Genomic DNA, 21,495 nt, shown 5'->3' with positions numbered 1-21,495 from the left:
TAAGGCTCCACTTAGGATAACCTTGACCATGGATTACACAAACCAGCTGCGTTCGTGACGCAGGACGGAACAGAACTGACAACATCGATCTTATCGGCTAATTTAATAAACCAAGTGGTTTTTAAATGTGAGCCTGGAGTTTCTAACAGCTGTCTGATGAAGCTGCACGAAAGCCCACGGAGAACGTTAGCTGGTTTAGCTAGCAGTGTGGAGTTGTTACATAACGATAAAGTTAGCTAGAGGCGGCTAACGCCACAAAACGTCCACAAAAAATAAAACACTACTGGTGTAAATGACACGTTGAAGAACGATCAGAGAACATCGTGGAGACACGAGTGACAAAACCCACGTACCTGTGTGACAGATAGTGGAGCGATTCACCTTCAGAATGAAACCAACACGCTTAATGGACACACACCTCTTCCCTCTTTATGCAAGCTCACGTGATTAGAAGCGTCGGCAAAGACTTCTGGGATATGTAGTACTATTGGAATAAACGTTAACTGAGCTAATGAGCCAGAATTTAAATAGAAAAAAAAACGAATCCTGATATTTTTTACATCCCTTCTGTTTTCTCACAAGTTGATTTTAAAACATTTAGCAAGTTTTAGCTCACTAAAGTATGATCATAATGGATTATGCTAACAATCCATTAGCCTGGCAGGTGTAGCATATTCAGATGCTGATTAAGCACCTTGATGAGCGCACAGGTGTGCTTTGAACAGAAAACAAGAGAAGGCCTCTTCAAAATGAACAGATTTTATCTTTAAAAATACAGTAACGTGTTGCTGAGCTACACCTGCTCAGGTACATTTCCCACACCATGATCAATATTTAAGATAAAACATGTAAAAAGTAATCTGTAGTATAGCAATAATCACTACAAATAATGTCGTCAAACAAAAAGGCCTAACTTGAAATTATGTTTAAAATGCACAATATAGAAATGCATATAAGATCCTTATAAATCACCACACATTTTTATTTTATTTATTTTAAATGCTGCTATGATCCCCGAAGGGAAATTAGTAGCAAGTTCATAAAAATGTAAATAATTATAAATGGAAAGGGCATTTTTTAAATTTTTTATTTTTTTGTACAATAATGCATATTGACCGATTGACGATACTCAATTGTGAACGTGCAAAATATGAGAACAAGTGCAGGTACTTGTATTTCTGTAACATCATCCAGCTAATGCAATTACATCAGCAGCTTCTGCCTTATAACACTGTGTGCAGTGAAATAGTTGCTGGTGGGCAGAATATACCACCAGCATGAAAAATGTTCATTTTCTGTCCTACTGAAGGCGTGTTTGCTTTCACAGTCTTCTGGGTCTACAGTGCGTCAGCACAACAAAACAGTGCGTAAGCAGAAGCGCCGAGCGCCTTATTCTGGTTTGAGGGCCACCAGCTGTGTGCTAGATAATGAGCAAGTAAGCATATTGTTGGTTTTACTCTGCACCACGTGATGTATGTATTTGAAATGCTTAAGTCAATCCTATGATTTTCACAGAATTTGACAGAAGTGTCGCATCATTTCACATCCATAACAATACAAATATGACTTTTATTTTGGAGGACACACGTAGAAGATGCATTCAGGGGCTGATGTCAAGATTTGTTAGAGGTTAGGGTTAGAAGGTTTGTGGGGGGAAATTGTGAATTGAATTAAATATGCTTCCTGTTTGTTCGGTCTGCATTCAATCCAATATAGGAGAGATTATTATATAATCTTCACTTTATTAGACCCATCAGGTACAATAAGCTGCCAGTGTTTCATTTGATCCACTGAGCCGATTATTCCTGCCGTCCCGATGCATCCTGTAACTTCATTTTCTCTTTTCATTCTTTTCAGCGATTCTACCAACTCTAGAAAATGAAAAAAACATGCAATTGAATAAAACCTGAGTCTTCTACTGTGAAATCTTCATGATGTAATCTTCCAGGTTGGTGTAAAACATGCGAGCAAAGGGCAGAGAGGCCTTTTCAGAGCATCAGGTAACACACCACAGTCTTTAATTACATCCTGGTAGAGATGGCCCAAAGTGAACTGAACATGTTCACATGACAATAAATGTGTTCCTCTACACACATACGCACACACACACATACTCACACACACACATACACACCATTGTCTGAAGTATCAATGTGAGCCGGACCACACATTCTTGACATGATTCATGCTGGGATGAGACGCAGATACTGAATAGTTGATGAGCGGGGAGAAAAGGAAAAGAAGTGGAGGGATGGGTTAGAGTGAGAGGGAGGGAGGGAGAGAGGGAGGGAGCAGAAAGGCGGGGATCCACTCCCCACGCTCCAGGCAGCATCACTATGCTCAGAGGTTGGGAGCTCTCATGGAAATTTACCTTGTGACCAAGAGGAGAGGTCCGAACTGGTGGAGTCAGACTCTACCTGAGCAGCGGGAGTGAGAGGATGGATTGTGCTTTCAGATGATCGCAGGGGGAACAAGGTGGGGAGATGGAGAAACTCAAAGGTCCCACGGTGGGATGCACCAAAGCCACTTGTGGATGGAGAGCCCTGCTGCTCCCGCAGCTGAACAGGCAGTCGCTGTACCTGTACGGCAGCGAGATGGCCGTGGAGAAGGAATGCATCCGGCAGCTGCAGAGCGGCATCCTGGTCATCCATCCGTTCAGCCCCATGAGGTATCCGTGTGGACATCACTCTGAGTCTGTTTCCTCAGCCTCTGTTAGTTTCCCTTACTGGTTATTTCCATTCAGTTTGATACGGAGATTGATGAAGCATTATCCTACCTTATTGACCTACTTCTGGACATATTGATCACATGCTTAATAGAAAAATTATTTGCAATTAGGATAAAACATTTTCTAGTTGATTACATCACTTTGTGTTTTAGTTCTACTTTTCAATATTTTCTGACTTGTGTCAAAATATATGTCCTTATTAGTGGCAAGACGATAGCCGAGGATTAGAAAGAAGCAGGTGGATCGAATGACTTCTTTAAGGAACATGTTTCCACACATGGATGGTTTTGCAGGCAGCACTGTTATTAGTCTGGAGGGTGATCATATGGAGTGGAAACAGAGACGGGAAGAAACAATTAGGTCCAGAGAACATGAGAAATTAGGGTAATTTGAGCTTGAAAATCACACAAAGGCTCAGGAGAGTTACAGTTACAGTATTAGAGTAATTAGTGTGCATAAATCAACCTGCCTGACCGGCTGCAGGATGTCCCTGCCATCAAGACTTTACTGCATGTAAAACATCTGAAGGTCAGTGTGATTTCCCACCTGCTCACAGATGTTCCTCCTGCAGGAGTTACTACATCATGTGTATGATGGCCATCACATTCCTCAACCTGATCGGGATTCCCATGGAGATAGCGTTCCTGGACGGGGACAGCGGGCTGGTGTGGGAAGGTTTCAATGTGTTTTCAGACACCCTGTTCCTGATTGACGTGGCTCTGAATTTCCGAATGGGCATCGTTACAGAGGACAGCGAGGTGAGAGTGGCTGTGCTCTATTTTCAGACACAATCTGGAAGGCTATAATCCTTGTGCAGACGAGCGCATGCAATCCATCTCTGCCCCATCTGTAATCTACTCAATACACGAAAGGCTAGATTAATAGACCTCCCTCCCTCAGATCCTGGACACTGGCAAAATTGGCACCTCCTGCTTGATTTTATAAGAGGGATTATGATGTATTGGATGAATGGAATATGGTATAACATTTCCAATTAAGTATTACGAAGGCTATCCCCTGTTTGTTTTCATCTGCCTTTGCTCTCTGGTTTCTTTCTTGCCAATCAAAAATAGTTTGTGGAGATTTTTTCTTATTTTTTTGTTTTTACTCTGGTTTTGACAGACGTTGAAATGCTCCTCGCTTCGACCACAATCTGAACAAGCTGTAAAAAAAAAAAAGACACAAACTTAATGTCATCTGACATCTCTCTTAGTTTTGGACACATTCCCATAAAGTCGTTTCACTCCAAGTGTAAAAATCTTCGCCCATCTGCTCAATCTGCTGCTCTGTTCTCTCTGACAGGAAGCCATTCTGGACATAAAGCAGATCCGAGTCAGTTACCTGAGGTCATGGTTCATACCAGACGTCATCGCTGCTTTCCCCATTGGCTACATTCTGCTGTTTGCGGTAAGAAAAGCCAAATAAATGTTGCTTAAAGGTAAATTTGGACACCAAGTTTTCTGCCTCTATCTTATGTTTGGTTAGATGATAAAGACAACAAGTTTTTGCTCCCAAGTTAAGCACAAAACACCACTTTTACTGACGACAGAACAATTCAACCGACCATAAAGAGTCGGATGGATTCCATGGAATGGAATAAAATAAATTTTCTCATAATTCACAGCATTGATAATTAAGAATCCCTTTTTTTTTAATTCGAGGATTTGCAATACCATGACGACAACCCCTCCAAGACCAACAAGGTGATGAGGATTCTGATGTTTGTGCGGATCCTCAGCTTGATCCGACTGGCTCGAGTGTCCCGACTGGTCCGATTCTTCAATGAGGTGGAGAAAGTAAGTGCGAATGCCAGACGCTCTTCATAGCTCACCTCTGAAATTCTATCAACCTTTCTCCCTCACGAACACCTTATCAGACCGGACTCCGATTACCCAACCTGACTTTGAAGTCTCATAAGGTCAAGAGTTAAGCAAGAGCTGCCACGTTCCTCCATGTCATCTCATTTCAGGATTTTTTTCAAATTGAATCAGCCCAAAGATTGGGAGTCATACAAGTCCACCCATTTAACATTTTAATTTTCATTAAAAAATACGACATGAGTATGAATCTAGTTTCCATTCTTTTTAATTCCTCGCAGGTGTCAAATTCAAACCTAGAGGTTGTCCGCCTCTTCTTCCGCATCTTGTCCCTGTTCATGATGATTTTCCTGCTGTGTCACTGGAACGGCTGCATCCAGTACTTTGTCCCGATGCTGGAGGAATTTCCCACCGACTGCTGGGTCCGGAAGGAAAACCTGATGGTGAAACTCAAATCACAAACCAACTCTAGACAACTAGAAATCAGATTCTCCAAATGAAAGTCATTTTACAAACATGAATGATTCTCACAGAATGCCACAGTCATCGTGAAGTACTCCTGGGGAGTTTTCCGAGCTCTGTCCCAGATGATTGCTCTATCTTACGGATCCATGGATGCACCAACAAGTGAGGATTGTAGCCTTGGGAATAGAACCCCAACTCTGTCTCATATGTTCAAGCAAATTTACGCTAAATGAGCATGGTGTCTTGTTGTCCAGATTATGTTGAAATGTGGATCGTCATGGTCAGCATGGTGTCTGGGTGTCTGATGTACACGGTCCTGGTTGCCAACACCACCGCCATGGTCGCCACCATCGACCCAGCAGCCAAGGAATACAAGAGCAAGGTGGGGCACAGGTGACACTTCAAAGTGTATTACCTGGCCGGTGACACCTCCATCCAATTCTGTCCGATGGTTTCTATGGTTTTTCGCGATGCTTGATGCATTATCTTCCACAGATGAGCCGTTTGGAGCATTACATGTCCTTCATGAAGCTCCCACCAGAGCTGCAGCTTCGCATTAATAAGTACTACCAGGCTCGCTATGGAGGGAAATGGTTCCACGAGAAGGACGTGATGGACACGGTGTCCTCAGCGCTCAAAGAGGTACCGCCAGGGTTCATCTTAAAAATGTTCTATCATAGGTTTATCCCTCATATTTCTGTGAACATGATGAAGTGTCAAACTCTATTTGATAAATGTTGTCTTTATTCAAAACCGGTTTCATGTATTTTTCAGCAAATCCTGATGGTGATGTGCAGCCGGCTGCTCAGAAAGGTTCCACTCTTCCAGTACAGGGATGAAAACTTTATCAACGCTGTCGTCGTCAAACTGGAGTACGACATTTTCCTGGAGGGAGACGTCATCGTCCGGCAGAACGTCCCTGGAGACCGAATGTTCTTCATCGACCACGGCCAGGTCCTAATGGAGACAGACGCTGACGAGAGAGAACTGTGTGATGGAGATTTCTTTGGAGGTGGGTTTGATTCATAAGGATCAGAGTGTATCTGGAAAATCATTTTCCGATTTGAGAAGCGATTTCAAGACCGTGACAGTGAAATAAAAGTTGGAGAGTTAATAATGATTCACCTCCAATAAACTGACAAACCAGAATGTCTATGATAGCATCTGTTAGAACAATTTTAACTATATCCACTGGAAAATAAACTAAGATCAACTTCAATTTTTAGCTCTGTCACTTTATCCTAAAAAGACACTTTGTGACATTCGTAGAAAAGTGCAATGAATACATAAGACTTTTCAAATGTTAAGTAATTTAATTATTGAGCAGAATTTTTTCCAACAAATTCCAACAAACTAATTTGTCTTTTGACATTTTGAGATTCCACAGTTTTTAGAACATTCCCTTGTGTTATGTGTTCAGGACATGTCTGATTCGTTCTCATGGATTCCTCCCAACAGCATTTATTTATATATATTATATTATTTATTTATCTATCTATAATATATGTATGCCCTTACACACGTGTAATAAAACCAAACTGAATGAATGAATTTTCTCCAATTGGGGGATTTCTTTAATTCTCCGGCTCTAAGTGTGAGCAGGTCTTAATCTTCTTGGCCGCAGACCTCTCCACCGTTGGAGCTAAGCAGGCTTCCCGAAACAACTCAGCTGATTTTGGCCGTTTAATTTGGGATTAATTGTCAGCCGTCCTCCCCTTCATTAGGTCTCCCTCGCTCATTAACCCTGCTTCTGGTTCTCTCTCTGAACAACAGAGTCATGCATGCTGACCAAAGGCAAACATCTGTCCACGGCAAGAGCGCTGACCGACTGCCAGTGCTTCTCCCTCTGCTGGGACGACTTTCAGGAGGCACTGGAGGGCTTCCCAGATGTCAGGAAGGACTTAGAAAAATTAATTCTGCTCAACTCTGAAGGAGGATTTGTGTAAGATCAAGAATAATGCCTTTTTTTAAATGTAAATGAAAAGAACCGCGTGTTTCCAGGACAAATTATGTCTAAAAGGACGCACAATAGGACTGTGGCTGACTCCTCCAGTGGATTACAATTTGAGTGCTTCAGTCATTGATGTGATGGACAGTGTTGGAGCACTGATTGGACTTTATTCATTTTTCTGCTCAGTTATTATCAATAAATACTTGAGTTGTAAGCCTCAGCCAACATTTGATCCCTCCTTTCATTTTTAAGTTGTTTATTTCTAACCAACAAATTCAAGCACTTGAACTTAATAAAACCTACAATGACATTGCTTGGTTGTCTCCGTTTCTCTTAGTCTTTCGTTCTCTCATTGAAAACTAAGTGGTTTTAAAGGCTGAAGTTTAAAAAAAACTCATTTAATTTTTCTTTACCTGTAAAATTAAATTTATTTGAAAGTAATATTTCATGATAGAGACATGTTAACGCAAATGTGGGAGCAACTAAAGCCAATCTGGTATTTTAACATAATCACGAAACATCTGTGTGAGAACAGCAGATTGTTTCCTCTCATTTTATTTCTCATCCAAAAACACAAACGGTGCCGGATGCCAGCCGATGTTTGTACTCATAGAGGTAGTAGGAGGCTGGAGGGAAGTTGCATTTCATTTCCATCCTGCCTGGCACCACGTGGACCGCCACGCCGGACCCCAGGCCCTCCTGGAGCTTCCTCAGCATCCTTGAGGCCAGGTAACGCCGGGCCCGGCCAGGGTCTTCCTCAATGGAAGCGTACACCTCGGGTGGCGGGTTGGGGATCTTCCACTCCAGGTCCACGATGAGTTGGTGGATGCGGCTCTTGTCCAGTGAAGCGGGCGCGTCACGGTAGCATGCCATCACTTGGGGAATCGGTGCTTCAGACACCACAGGAAGTAGATTAGTGGCCTCGTTTTCTTCTGGCACATTCTCTTTTTCTTCTGGCGCCTCCTCGGTGGTTTCTTCTTCCGTGGTTCCCACAGCAGGGTAAAGCATCACTGCCCAGCGCAGCCAATCATAGTTCTTCTCTAGGGTCTTCAGGATTCTGGACGCCGCCTCATCAGGGGGTGAACGGTCATGGACAGCGTCAAGGAGCTCCTTCCTCACATCGACTTCTGCCTGCTCCAGAAAGTAGCCCAAACAGCGACTTCCTGTGTTCTTCATCTTTCTGTAGAGTGTGCCCATGCGGTCAGACCACGTCTTCATCAGCAGAGCCTGGTCTCTGCCTGTTAGAGAAGCCTGAGTGAAGAGACACAGCAGACCAGTACCCAGGACAAAGTTTACCTGAAAAGACAAAGAAAAGGAGACAAAGAACAGCATGAATATGTGTATGAACTGTGCATGAAAGCTCGTGCAGTGGAATGACAATGTGTTAATCATGCCTTCCACAGCTTGAATTAGTTGTTTAAACCATAAAAGTCATCTTTAGTACCCAGACCCATCATGCATTTTTGCTAATTAAAGTAATAATAAAGGTGTAAAGTAAGGTCACTCGAGGTGAGTGCGTGGAGCCTTTGTAGGTGATGTTAAAGACGTCAGATATGAAAATGAATGAGTGTAAACCTACAGTGTATTTATACATGATAAGTTCGTCAAGGTTAAATAAAGACGGCTTCGTTTCCTGTGATTAACAAGGTCAGGATCTCTGGCGGTGACTTTGAGTCTTTCTTATGAAAGCGCTTGTTCGTCCTTCACTCAGGGTAAAACCCTGTCCACAAATTTCTCGTCATTTTACAAACTAAAATGAATTTAATTGTATCATTTTACATGATGTCAAAACAATTAACTATGACTTCAACACGTTTAGCAATTTTCTCCAACTTTTTGAAAGCTTTTATGTTAATCAAACTTTATTTATTTTGAGCAAGGTCTTGAACTAAGCACTACACAAACAAATGATCCCCAGCCACTCACAGAGAGTACTTTAGCATTAATGCTAATCCACTGGGACTGGCTCCAGACAGCCTAAAGCTTCTTGGTAAGTAAACTTTGGACAGACTTGAGTTTCTAGGATAAAAAAAAAACATTTATCCTCACAGCAGCAGCTGTGTTGAATGGACAGCAATGTAGCAAATTCTTCCCACAGCCCTTGAAATGATCTTTGATATAGCGTGTGATAAGCAAACAACGGACAGATACAAACATATGTTTTAGAGATGATTACATAATTAGTTTTACATAATAAACAAGCCTGTGACTACCGCAACGTCTGTTAAGGTCAGTTTCTTCTCAGGCTGGATGGTATTCATGCTCGTCTCGCTCAAGGGCGCAAGGACAGATGGACGGATTGACCTTTCCTTTTTCCTAAAATGCTATCCTTTTTCATATTTAAATTACAAATAGATGAAAATTATCCATTTGGATTCAAGCGGAAAGGAAAATAATTAAAGCCATGATAAATTTATTATTAAAGCCACTGTTGTTGAGTGAAAAAGTTAAAAAAGCAAACAAAAAAAGCGGTGTAGGCAAAAGCAAATTTTGCCAACTCAGCACGTGAGACAGTGAATACAGGTCACACCTCTGCTGAAGTAAATGTTCAGTTTATTTTCATAGCAAGAAGATAAATGGGGTGAGCGTCATTCCCCAAGGAACCTCAATGTTTTTCTGTCAGATTTATCATTTTGATCTAGAAATCATCATGTACAGCTGTGTTCCTCTGTGTGAGAGAAGATGTTTACGACAGATCAATTGTAATTTAACTATTATTTTGATTTCCGTTGTTTAAATAACAAGGATTTTTCCCCCCAACACCCCTCCAGATTTTGTTTCTCCACCTCCACAAACCTTAACGCAGAACTCCCTCAGCTCCCAGCGTTTGGGCTTGCGGCACAGGATGAGCTCCTCCAGCAGCGTGGGCTGGTCGGTCAGCGCCGCCACTCCCATCATACGGTTGTAGAGAGCCGTCAGCTGCCTCTCCAGCCGGTATTCCTGCACATACTGCAGGAACACCTCCGTCTCCTTCTTGGTGAACTCCGGCTGTGCTCTCACCTGGAACAGGCAGAGCAGAAAAACATCAAGGTCACACCTGGACAAGCAGAGAGGCAGCTTTATGTTTCGAATATGCAATATCAGCAAGGATCTAGAGAATCCCACCACATTATAAGGAAATGAGAAACTGCAGCAGTAATAGTTTTATTAGTTTTGTTCTGTGCTTTGGTTACCTGACATCTGCAGCTGCATCAAATTTTAATGCTAAAACTTTTGAATTTGGAGAAGTTAATGAAACGTTAACTTTAGAATTTCAAAGGTTTATCTGCATGTCTGAGGCCCAGAGGCAGCTTCCTCACCGCTGTGCCCAGCTGATAGTAGACCACAGCCAGATCGTCCTCCAGCTGGTGGACCTCCTGGTCCTTCAGCAGACCATGACCCGATGCCCCCAGCTCCTGATCAATGTGGTCCAGGTTCTTCTTGGCTACCTCAGTCTCCTCTGCTGTGGCATTACCACACAAATAGGAGGATATCCCCTGGACCTGAACCCTGTGCACCAGACACACACACACACTGATGGTTCACTTCATATCTTTCATTTGCAACCAGACACCTGATGTATTAAAATGGAAAACCCACCTCACAGTTTGCATGTAGCCCACTGGCTCTAACACCTTTCCAAACAAAGCCATAGCTCCAGAGCTGTGTTCTGATCAGCACTGGAAACAACAGATAACAACACATTCATCAAAACAGGTGCAAAGAAGTTTTTTTCGTTATTTAGAGTTCACTCTTTTTCTTCGGTACATTCTGCAGCTCACCTCAGTTGATTGGTGTGTTCATTTGCAATGACCTTCACAGTTTGTCTACTATTTAAACTCTCCTGAACAGCTACTTAATCTGATAAGAGTTCTCCGCCCACGGTGAACTTCAGAGGAGGATCAAAAAAATATACATGACAGGAGTTATGTATTGCTACCTTTACTTTTCTTTAATCTATCTTTATATCCGTGAGAAGAAATGAAATGCTGCCTCTTGTCATTGTGGAAAAAAGCATTTGTAAAGTTGAGGACAATAAACAAGCCAACAAAAAAATCAACCTATTATGGAGATGGTAATCTATAAAGTAATAATAAGAACATAATAATAATTTCTAAAATATGGTGTAACGATAAAGGTTAGCAAGCGTAGCTAAGATTGTTCCAGACATGTCCTTCCATTCAAGTCGATCGAGTGTTCTCTCTAAAAGGAATTTAAAAAAAATTATTTTGGGATTAATTTAATATAAATATGTTTATAATATGGTAATATCGTATAAATATCAAATAGTTTTACAGTAATATGCAAAGTTATAATTTGGAATACGTTGGAGGGCAGTAAAGCTATATTTGGAATTCAAGTCGGCGCTAAAGAAAAGAACAACGAAGAAGAACACACTTCCGGTTAAATCCGGAAGTGGCGCCAAAATCGAAAACTTCCCCCTTCCAGGTCGGAAAAGACACGTAAACAAACGGTTCGCTCGTTTAATTACACCCGTTTGCTAGTAATTTTTTTTTAATATGTTATAGACTTGTAACGTAAAATGGATCTGACGGTAGACTTCTTTGCCAAGTTGAAAAAGCTGGCCGTGACTCTGGAATCAGAAACGTCAAAACTCCAACGCTCGTTTGAAAACAGACACGACACTGACAGCGGTGAGTGACACACCGAGACACACACCTGCCCTCATCAGTCACGTAGCGTTATAAACCACTTATAACTGGTTCCATAAGAGTTTTCGTCTTGATTTCAGAAACCACAGCTCGAGCGATGCGTGCGTACCACGAACTGAACTGTGACGTCGGAAACCTAAAGGTGACGTCATTGCCCTATCGCGGTGAAAACTGCACACCTGTGTTTCTTATCGATGTGTTTTTATTTAGATCAACTGCCTGATGGTGTAACTGTGTACTTACACCTTGCTGTGTTGAATACTTTCCCGTACCCTATGGATCTGTCTGGCCGATCACTTTACAATAGACTGTATTGACTGTGCTGATCAACTCCGGTCTGTCCCAGTACAGCTGCAGATCCAGGAACAGTTGACTCAGCAGAGAGCACGGAAAAATGAGGTGAGCAGTTTCATTACGGCCTGTAGAGTGATGGAGCAGAAGATCTCAGTGGACATCCTAGCAGTGAAAGAACACTGGGAAAAATATGGTTACCGGGCTCCTGAAGACACCCAGCGACCAACCAGTAAGTCATGATTGAGCCGTACAGAAGGGAGTTAAAATAACTTGTGTTTTTAGAACCTAAAGGTGTTTAAAGCTCTGGGGAGGATAGCATTTCTGATTAATGAAGTTACTACTGTGTGTAATTAATGTGACTTTCTCTAACAGGTCAGTCAGATGCTGATGAGAATGAGAGCAAAAGTAAGTCAGCAGGGGGAGAAGATAGAAGCCAAGATGAACCTGAAGATAATCCATCCTCCTCACCCCCCCTGGCGGGACCTCCACCCGTCACTGATGCACTGCGAACCCCACAGCTCTCCGACTTTGGTCTGTCTGAGATGCAGCTGAAGAGAGCTCTGGCTGGGGCAGATTGGTGTTCTGAAGTGCCTCCAATGCCAGAGATAAGCCTTCCTCACCCCTCACTCAACACACCCGCTCCACCACCCATGCCCATAACTCCTAAATGTGCCTTACGGATGGATGACGATGACCTTCAGACACCACAGATGCATAATTTTGGCATCTCAGATCACACCATGTGTCTGCTCAATGACTTCACAATGGATCTACTCCAGAAGAATATCGAGAAGCCTAAAAGGTAGAACGCAAGTGCCTGACATTATACTTGTGCTATGGTTAGCAGTTGTAGTCACAATCTATTCTTCTCTTTAACAGACTACCAGAAAACATTCCTGCACCAGCACCAAACTCACTAACAGAAAATCCTCAGCCTAAAGGTATGAATTTAAACTTTGTTCCATAGTTTCCATTGACTATGAATTGTTGTTTTTTAACTCTTGGCAGTCTTAAGTTAAAAAAAGATGATGACTATGCTGCCTTAAGTTGTTTTTAGAGAAATATATAACTGCTAATAAATTTGCATGAAATGCCTTCATCTTCTTTGAAAACATTTAAACGTTTGTTTGGCAGTTTGTGTCACACTGCTCTTTTTGTCTCCTGTAGACAACCTGGAGAGTCCAGATCCTCCTGTATTTTGTACCCCAGGCTTCAAAATCAAAAAGTCCAAAAGTAACTGTTCCCCACCTGCGATGCAAAGTAATGGAGACCCAGAATCTCCCAATCATTCTGTTGAAGCACCAACCACTCCTGAGGTCCCAGCCTTTCAAACCCCATATTTCAAGCAGCTGGTCAGCGCCAAAAAGGTTTGATGATTGAATGTGTGTAAAAGGTTTATTTGTTGTTTTTTATTTATGGTTTTGACACCCAAATTCCCCCTGAGAAGTGTTTCTCATCCAAATAGGAAATTTATTTTATCTCAATATGAAAATTAATTCCCCAGAATTCATGTCTTTTTCCACGATTTACCAGAATGCACAGCAGACTGAGCCTATCAACACACAAGCTGATGACGATGTCCACGCCCATGACCTTCCCACACTGCCAGTTGGCTCCAAACGCAAGTGGGAATACAACGTGCCAAAGATATCCGTCCTGGCTGTGGAAGATGAACAAACGCCAGAGATGCCAAACCTGGAGTGCCTTCTGGGAAATTCTTTACAAAGTGTAAGAAGGAGAAATATTTTTTTATTTCTGCTGTGCATTTGAAGACTGTTGATGCAATGAAATCCTTTAAAACACCGTCAAAACTTCCACATTTGGTTACCCTACAGTCTCAAAATTCAACTTCAGTATGGTGAAATGTTTTCTATAAATGTAGAGAAAACATCTCCCTGACATCATTCATAATTTGCCCGTCCTTCTTACTATTTTGCATGACGACGACCAGAGAAGTTCCAAAATACTGAAGGATATTAGTGAGCAAGAAGTGGCAACTAAGGCCAACAGTCAGGAGCAGGAGGGGCCGGTCCAGGAGTTCAGTTTGGGGACACCTCGCCTCAGGAAAGACTTCCAGGAGCCCAGCACCCCAGAGATGCCAGACCTAAGCTCTGTTACCCAGGACATCTGTAAGGTGTGTGAAGTGTCTCTCACATCCACGGCTTTATCATCCAGGATGTCAAAATAAAGAATGCCAAAAGTCTTTGTATGCTTATTCCATGTTTGATTTGATTTGTATTTTGTAGCTTTTGTCTCAGGCTCAAATGAAAAGATCTGCAACGGCTGTTGTGCACCCAAATGTCAGGACAGAAAAAGATCCAAACAGGTAAAGTCACACAAAGAAAGGCAGAAAGTTTTGTCTGTTCTGTTTCTACTTATGACTGATGTTTACGTCTCAGTTTTTTTTATTGTCACATGTCCTCTTGCATCCAGCCGTCGTCCTCCTCCAGCCAAAAGTGTGTCTGCCGTGTCGGAGAGTGAGTTTAAGAGTCTGCCTGGCTACCTGAAGCAGATGACCCTGCACAACCTCAACCTGGCCATTCATGACATCAACAAATTCCTGGCAGAGTGTCGAGGTCAGTGCTACGGGTCGCAACCATCAGCACTGATGTGATGTCTATACAGGCTCAAGTAGCAAGGTTATTTCACCTCGGGTGTTGATTTACAACCACAGTGCTTTGCCACACGACAGAGGAAGTATTCCTTGCTTACCCCTCCACCCTGGGAGCCTCCCCAGCTACTCATTTATCCCTGGAAATTTATGAATTATCTTCACAATATTGATTTCCCACAACTCCCAGATATAACAGGTACTGCACTGACACATTAAGTCAGTCTGAATAACTGTTAAGATGTATTAGTGCATTAGTGACAAGCCTTCTCGTTTACTGCGCCGTAACCCCATACAGTACATGCTGCACCCCCTCCAAATAAAGAGTTCTATCTCCCAGATCTAGTTTTATGATCTGGATCCAGTTACCCCTGGTGGAGGAACATCCTGAGGTGTCCATTCATTTCTATTTTTAGTGATTATAAAATGACTTTGCTGAAAACCCAAAGGAAACAACACATATACCAGAACTATATGATGTTAAATGACTTGTATTATTTTAGCATTGTTCTAGCAGAGAAACCACATGATGGACCCGAGGTCCTCAAACCGTTAAAGCCATTACTAGTGGCTCCTAATTGTTCCCTGTTCTGTGGCGCCCCCTGCAGGAGAACAGACAGAGTTTCAGATGGAGGACCTGAGGAGGATCACCAGCGTGGGTGTCAAGACTCCCGTGTACGTCCTCTGTCTCACGCAGCTCAACAGGCTCGCGCAAGTGGGAGGAGCCAAGAATTCATCTGTGTATAAACTGTGTACGAACAACTAACGATGGCGACACACTTTAATAATGCACCAGAAGGGGGTTAATTTAGCCTCATCTAAATACAGATTCAAAAGAATGCTGATAGGACTTTATACTTCTATCAATATACACATTAATAAGTTCATTGGGCAAGAGAATCCTTGTGAATTTACTTCACTTTTTTCCCCGACTGTAAATAACTGATACATCGTTATAATGAGTAATTTGTACTTCAGTGACTCTCCCTTGGTTTTAAACTGAGTTGTATATAATAAAATAATTAATTGATGTGGTAACAATCCCTCTGTAGGCTGTGTGTAGTATGGCATGTGCCCAAATAATGTTTTCTGATTAAAGCAGATGACGTGAAGAAAAAGTAGAGATGTAGCAGAACCAGCCTCCTGTTGGTAGTAAAAGTCATATTACGTATATTTCATCACATGTCCAGAATTTTATTTATTTTATTTAAAGCCAAATATGTCTGACAAACAACATACCGGTAATTAATGGTCTACGAAGTTGGTCAAGTTAATGCACGATGGGCCCCGAGTCAGAGTCCTACTATGGCAACGTCATGACTTGTCCTACTCTGTCTGTGATTGGCTTAAAGTGACGGTGACGTATGGACGTTGCGGAAGCTTCTTCAATGATCTGCGTGCAAATGTGTTTCTCCTGCTAAGCCAATCAGAAGCGGAGTAGGGCGAGACTTAACGTTGCTGTAGTACGGCTCTCACGTAATGTAACAGAATCGGTACAGCTTAGCTAACGAGCTCCATTAAACTAGCTACGTCATTGCTAAACTGTTTTCTTACTTTATTTTCTATATTTTTTTTTATTTTTTAAAGATATTTCTTCTTATCGGCCTCTGAGATCACAAATGATATTTTTGCTAAATAATTTTCGCTGTTAAAAGGTTTGCATTCCAAGTGACGTCACCTTTAAATGATCCAATTAGATCGCTGAATGGAAACGACCAGCGATGACGTTCAATTTTTTTTTTTGTCACACTCCGATCGGCCGCCATTTTGGGAGTCAAAACACCCCACCAGACCCACCAGGCAGAAGCACACACCTCCACGCTTCTCCGTGGACACCTCCACGCGTCTCTGTGGCCTTACTATGGTTCACACATGTGTGGTGGCCGGCTGTAGGAACCGAAGGACACCGGGCACCTCGCTGTCGTTCTACCGTTTCCCCCGGGACCCGCAGAGGAAGCAGCGCTGGATAGCCGCCGTGAACCGGGAGGGCTGGGTACCGAACGACGGCAGCAGGCTGTGCAGCACCCACTTCATCTCAGGTGGGGATCCGGGGGGGGGGGGGGCGCAGGTTGTTGGAATCATGCGTGGAGGGATTCACAAGTGATGTTGTTTTGATGTGGTCGAATTGATCATTTTAAATGCGTTTTTTTAATTATAATATTTTGAAACTACTAAATTCTATTTATATATATATCAAATGGTAAACACTTGGATTACTGGGATTAAAATGACGCCTGAAAAATTACTTGTCAGTGAGTTATGCAGATTTAATTTTGATAATCTGTATTTCAAATTTTGGTTGGAATCCACAAATGAGTGATTGGTTGTGGTATTTTTTCTGTCTATTTTGAAGCCTGTAACTCAATATTTAACAAACAAAAATGTGTTCCTAATCGACTTTATCTGGTCACTGTAAATATTTTATATTCTTATCCGTTTATTGTAGATGCAGCAGTGTTGTGATCCATGACCCAGATGTTTTTAATCTGGTGGACAGAGTCTGCTGAACAAAGTAACGCAGGAGAAGATAAGTTAGATAAAGTTCTGATTAAGTCCGTGTCACGCTGCTCCATGTGTGACCGCCTTCAGTCGTCGCATTCACAAATGAACCTCATAATTCGGATCATGGGATGTCAAACCTCGTTCCTCTTTGACAAGGAGTAGACAGTTTAACGTGTTCTTCATCTTCTTCCCATCCAGGTAAACAGGTGAAGAACCCACGTTCTCCAGATTATGTTCCGTCCGTCTTCACCGCAGCTCCTCTATCGTCAGCCATGAAGGAACCAGGAAACGTCTTGGAGAGCCGAGATTCCGACAAGCAGGAAGCTCGCGTGGAGGCGGCCAACGCCTTGTTGTTCCTACAGGGCCAGGGCCAGTCCGCGGCGGCGGGGGGGGGTCAGGTTCAAGAGGAGGAGCACCCGGAAGCCAGCATGGAGGAAAGTGCATCCTCTTCCCTGAGCACCGATGAAGACAACGATGAAGACGACGAGTGTATGAGTGACAGCAAGAGAGGAAGGTTCACCCAAGTGTCAGACGTGTCCGCTAACTTTGACAGCATCTTGAAAGCACTAAAGAAGGAGAACCAGACGCTGAGGGAGTCGGTGGAGAAGATGTCTCTCTCCGAGAGCTCGTTGAGGAACGATGCGGAGAAGGTGAAGTTCTACACCGGCTTACCCAACTACTTCGTCCTGGAGACGGTCATGTGGCTGCTGGTGCCTCACATGGACGCCATGAAGAACGTCAAGCTCACCAAGTTCCAGCAGCTGCTGCTGACGCTCATGCGGCTCCGCCTCGACCTCCGCAACCAGGACCTGGCCTACCGCTTCGGCGTGAAGGTCGGCACGGTGACCAGGACGGTGCACCAGATGGTGGGCATCATGTCCGCCACCCTGGTGCCAACAGCCGTCTTTTGGCCATCGAGGGCTGAGCTCCGGAAGAACCTTCCGGCGGCCCTACGCACCTCCCACCCCGACTGCGCCGTCATCATCGACTGTTTCACCGTGCCTTACGAGGAGCCAGTTTCCCGGGGCAACCAGCAGGTCACGGCGCCAAGCTCTCAGGGGGCGGAGATGACGCATAATGTGTTGAAGTACCTGATAGGTGTGGCTCCACAGGGCGTGGTCACCTTTGTTTCTCGAGGCGTGCTGGGAAACATCAGCGATAAAAGCCTGGCCGAGGGGTGTGGCCTACTGTGCAAGCTCCTCCCAGGAGATGTGGTGCTGGCGAGCCGCAACCTGGACATCGCCGATTCGGTCGCCGCCAGAGGAGCCTTGTTCAGGATCGCCAGCGGCTACCAGGGGGAAGCGTACGGCGGCCCAGAGGGCTCGCCGCCGGCGGGGTCCTCCTCTGAGGCGCTGAGCGTGCAGAAGCACGTCCACAGGGTGATCTCCATGGTGAAGCGGAGGTACGCCATGCTGACTGGCCCCGTGGAGAGCCCGTTCACCGCCGCCTCCGAGCGCACCTCCAACCTCTCCACCTTTGATAAGATCGTCCAGGTCGCCTGTGCCTTAAACAATCTGTGCATCTCCGCTGCGCCGCTGGAGTGACGGTCCTGGGATCGCGTCCCACGGATTTATGATTGGCCACTAAAACGTCCACTTCCTGCGTGTCTTTCCGTCCGTTCTGAGACGATGTGATGTCATCCGTTTACAGGAAGAAGAGCCGTGAAGGAAGGAGGTTCTGTTCACTAACCTCGTGCGTCTTCTTATGTTTGTCAGTCCCATAAACTCGAGGGCAACTGATGACACGGATCACCCCACTCCCACTCCCACCACCCTCCTCTCTGGTAGAAGGGGTGTTGTGTTTCTTTTCCTGCTGATGAATCTAGAACAGCTCACACAATTCAAAGACCTATCGAGCGGGTTGAGTTGCAGATAAGCCCAGGATGGAAACGTCACGCTTAATGACTGTTTTGAGGGATTGCTGGGTAATCTAGACGTTATTTCACCGTTTATTTTTAAGGGATGAGTCACCTGGTAGGACCACATAACCTGGTGTTAATTCCCACGCTGTGTTTTCTGGTACTGTAGAACAGGAACAACTTCCTGGTTCATCACACCTCCAGGGCGGGGCCTTCCTGTCCCCATGAGCTTCACACAACGCCAATCGGCTGTGTGATAGAAGAACTAAAGTGGATCAAACACGAGTCAGGATCAGACGAGTGCTGTCTCAATGATGATGTCACTCTTCTCCACACTAACGTTGATGCTTCTGCTTGTGGTTTTTCAGCGACGCGCCGATATGCCTTCTCATTTTGTTCCATAAAATGAGAAGGCATTTCTGATTTGCGTTGCTCTCCATTAAATACATGTCACTGCAGGAAGTGGGACAATCTGATTCTTTACGGTGACTCCGAACCAATGCATCACTGAAAGTGGTAGAAAAATGGGATTTCCTAAAGGAATGCTGTCTGAACGGCGAACAGCGAGGGTTTTCCCCGCAGGCACTCGTGCTGTTGACAGGCTTTTGCTCGACGGCTTCAGGACTGGAAAAAAATGTTGATTTAATTTGAGACTGTGTAATTTAGCACAGTGTGTTTTGTCCTGAACGACTGTGACCATGTTGAAGCAGGACCACGCACCACAAGGATGCTTCTGTTAGCTTCAGGCTGTTGTTTTTTTAAGAAGGGTAATCATTTAGTTTCTGAATGACATTCAGCGTTTGTTATTTAAGCTCAGATACAGGCTGACATGCAGTCGCACAAAGTGATAAATCTGTTTTTTATCGAATCCTGAGCAAACATCTGATAGTGCTTTCCGAGTTGGCTTCACACAGTTAGACCCTCCTTGATGAAATGTGTGTTTTGTTGTCCCGTTGCTCGTGCCTTAGTTTGTAAAGCTGGTACTGCTGTTACCAATCAGCCACTTTCCTACTAATGTGTTTTGCATCATGCAAGAAAAAAAAAATGCTTTAGGCCCTTTTCTCCTTCAGGTAGCGAGCTAAACATGGAAGTATAGCCAGCACGTTCACGGCATCACTTTATTATCCACAGATTTAATGTGTAGAGGCAGAAGGGTTCCCCTTAATTTTAATAATTCAGTGTGTAAATACAGGATAAATCTCCCTTAGGAGAACGGGTTGTTGTTCTTGGCTCAGAGCCTACAATTAATTGGAAAAGCTTTTCCCCTACAGTAGGAAGATTGTCTTATAGTGGTGAAGCATTGAGCTGATCCGACAGGCATGTTATGGAAGCCAAAACTGGAATGTGCCTTCTGCTCCCAAGCCACCGATTGGTTATTCCTTCTTGTGAGCGATTTCCTCGTCCATTCTTGAACTGTAAATGCACGATCTGATCTTGACAAGTCAGACTTTGTCTCTTCTGCTGATGCTTTTTGTTGGTGAAGCATGAAACTCATCCTTCAGATCTGTTTTAGTAGACGTGCTTCCTGTCCTCGCCACACTGGTATCTGGAAACTGGTAAACTCCAGTGCTTTTAGAGTAATACTTAAAAGTCTTGGATGGTGTGATGGTACTGAGTTGTTTCACGTCTTATTTAAAAACAGTTTTTTCAGCTGTCGATGCTTCTGAAATTATCAAATGTAGCAAAGGGAATAATTATATAGCTGGATCTGTTATATTCTCGCATCAGATCTGCTCTGATAGAAGAGAACGTAGTTGATGTTGAAGATTCTTCCATGAAACACAACACGGTTTGATTGTTCACATCTCATTAACTACAAAGTGCTTCTTATAGGCGAGTTCTCCTAATGTCTGACACTTAATTTCTAGCTGTTTGCCTTTATTGTTGAGGATGCATGTGCTTCCATGATGTACAACTTTTAGTTTTTTATTTGATTTTTTTGCTCATTTTCCACATTATTGCCTTTGTGACCGAAAAATTAAAGTCTGAGAAATGCCTTTGATTCTTCCTCAGTACTGAGGAGTTGTATTTTTTTATTTTATTGTTGGTGATGTTTCATAGTGTGTTTAACATTGTGATAATAGAGAATAGGCTTTTAATTTGGACTCGCACTGGTTTGTGGCCCTTGGCTCTGTTTCCTTCCAGGGCCAGAGTGGAGTGACTGAGTAATGTACTGATATTTTTTTAATTTATCAAGGGGAGAAATGCATGGGAGGAAGCCCCTCCCAGAATTTGTGCGGTCAAAGAGTATAAAAAATGAAGACATCTCACTCAGTACAATTTTGGCGCATCCGATAATGGACAAAGCTGGTTGCATCCACCGGATTCTCACAAAACGTCTTCTTTCTCGACGAAGAAGTACTTTTATCAGTCATATTAAATAGTTTTAACTTACAAATTAATCGTGGAGCTTTAAAGTCGAACCTTTTTTGATTCAAGCTGTCATTACGCACCCAGATGTTTATCATCGTTTTTTATCAGCGGCGCTGTGAATAGCATAGCCAAACCGTATCGCTAACGCTATCTAGCAGACAAAGTAGAAAACTTTTAACCTTCGCATTCACGCCTAGAAATGAGGAAAACCGGTGGTGAAAGAACTTTTCGCTGAACCGTTATG

The 21,495-nt window shown here is 43.4% G+C and overlaps 4 protein-coding genes across 4 annotated transcripts; 3 read left to right on the top strand and 1 right to left on the bottom strand.

Moving 5' to 3' along the window:
- The first annotated feature begins 1,424 nt into the window (after positions 1-1,424).
- On the top strand, positions 1,425-6,973 carry hcn5 (hyperpolarization activated cyclic nucleotide-gated potassium channel 5). The gene is made up of 10 exons (XM_068328430.1): positions 1,425-2,668; positions 3,300-3,486; positions 4,031-4,135; positions 4,390-4,524; positions 4,827-4,988; positions 5,079-5,172; positions 5,265-5,392; positions 5,506-5,652; positions 5,785-6,022; positions 6,784-6,973. The coding sequence occupies exons 1-10, from the start codon at positions 2,484-2,486 to the stop codon at positions 6,954-6,956; spliced, it is 1,554 nt and encodes a 517-aa protein (XP_068184531.1). The 5' UTR covers positions 1,425-2,483; the 3' UTR covers positions 6,957-6,973.
- A 406-nt stretch (positions 6,974-7,379) lies between these two features.
- LOC137604590 (uncharacterized) lies at positions 7,380-10,797 on the bottom strand. The gene is made up of 5 exons (XM_068328431.1): positions 10,723-10,797; positions 10,541-10,620; positions 10,261-10,450; positions 9,758-9,961; positions 7,380-8,257 (listed from the first exon to the last, which is right to left on the bottom strand). Exons 2-5 carry the CDS (start codon positions 10,591-10,593, stop codon positions 7,523-7,525), a joined length of 1,182 nt encoding a protein of 393 aa, XP_068184532.1. The 5' UTR covers positions 10,594-10,620; positions 10,723-10,797; the 3' UTR covers positions 7,380-7,522.
- A 584-nt stretch (positions 10,798-11,381) lies between these two features.
- ska3 (spindle and kinetochore associated complex subunit 3) lies at positions 11,382-15,582 on the top strand. The gene is made up of 11 exons (XM_068329729.1): positions 11,382-11,595; positions 11,694-11,755; positions 11,965-12,136; positions 12,280-12,709; positions 12,787-12,848; positions 13,075-13,274; positions 13,441-13,635; positions 13,859-14,041; positions 14,154-14,233; positions 14,341-14,483; positions 15,127-15,582. Exons 1-11 carry the CDS (start codon positions 11,484-11,486, stop codon positions 15,282-15,284), a joined length of 1,797 nt encoding a protein of 598 aa, XP_068185830.1. The 5' UTR covers positions 11,382-11,483; the 3' UTR covers positions 15,285-15,582.
- Positions 15,583-16,314: 732 nt separating this feature from the next.
- LOC137605061 (uncharacterized) lies at positions 16,315-20,875 on the top strand. The gene is made up of 2 exons (XM_068329414.1): positions 16,315-16,557; positions 17,219-20,875. Exons 1-2 carry the CDS (start codon positions 16,380-16,382, stop codon positions 18,562-18,564), a joined length of 1,524 nt encoding a protein of 507 aa, XP_068185515.1. The 5' UTR covers positions 16,315-16,379; the 3' UTR covers positions 18,565-20,875.
- Positions 20,876-21,495: the final 620 nt, after the last annotated feature.

This window comes from Antennarius striatus, chromosome 12 (genome assembly GCF_040054535.1).
Source record: "Antennarius striatus isolate MH-2024 chromosome 12, ASM4005453v1, whole genome shotgun sequence".
NCBI lineage: Eukaryota > Metazoa > Chordata > Actinopteri > Lophiiformes > Antennariidae > Antennarius > Antennarius striatus.
This window is presented reverse-complemented; position numbering and strand designations above follow the sequence as displayed.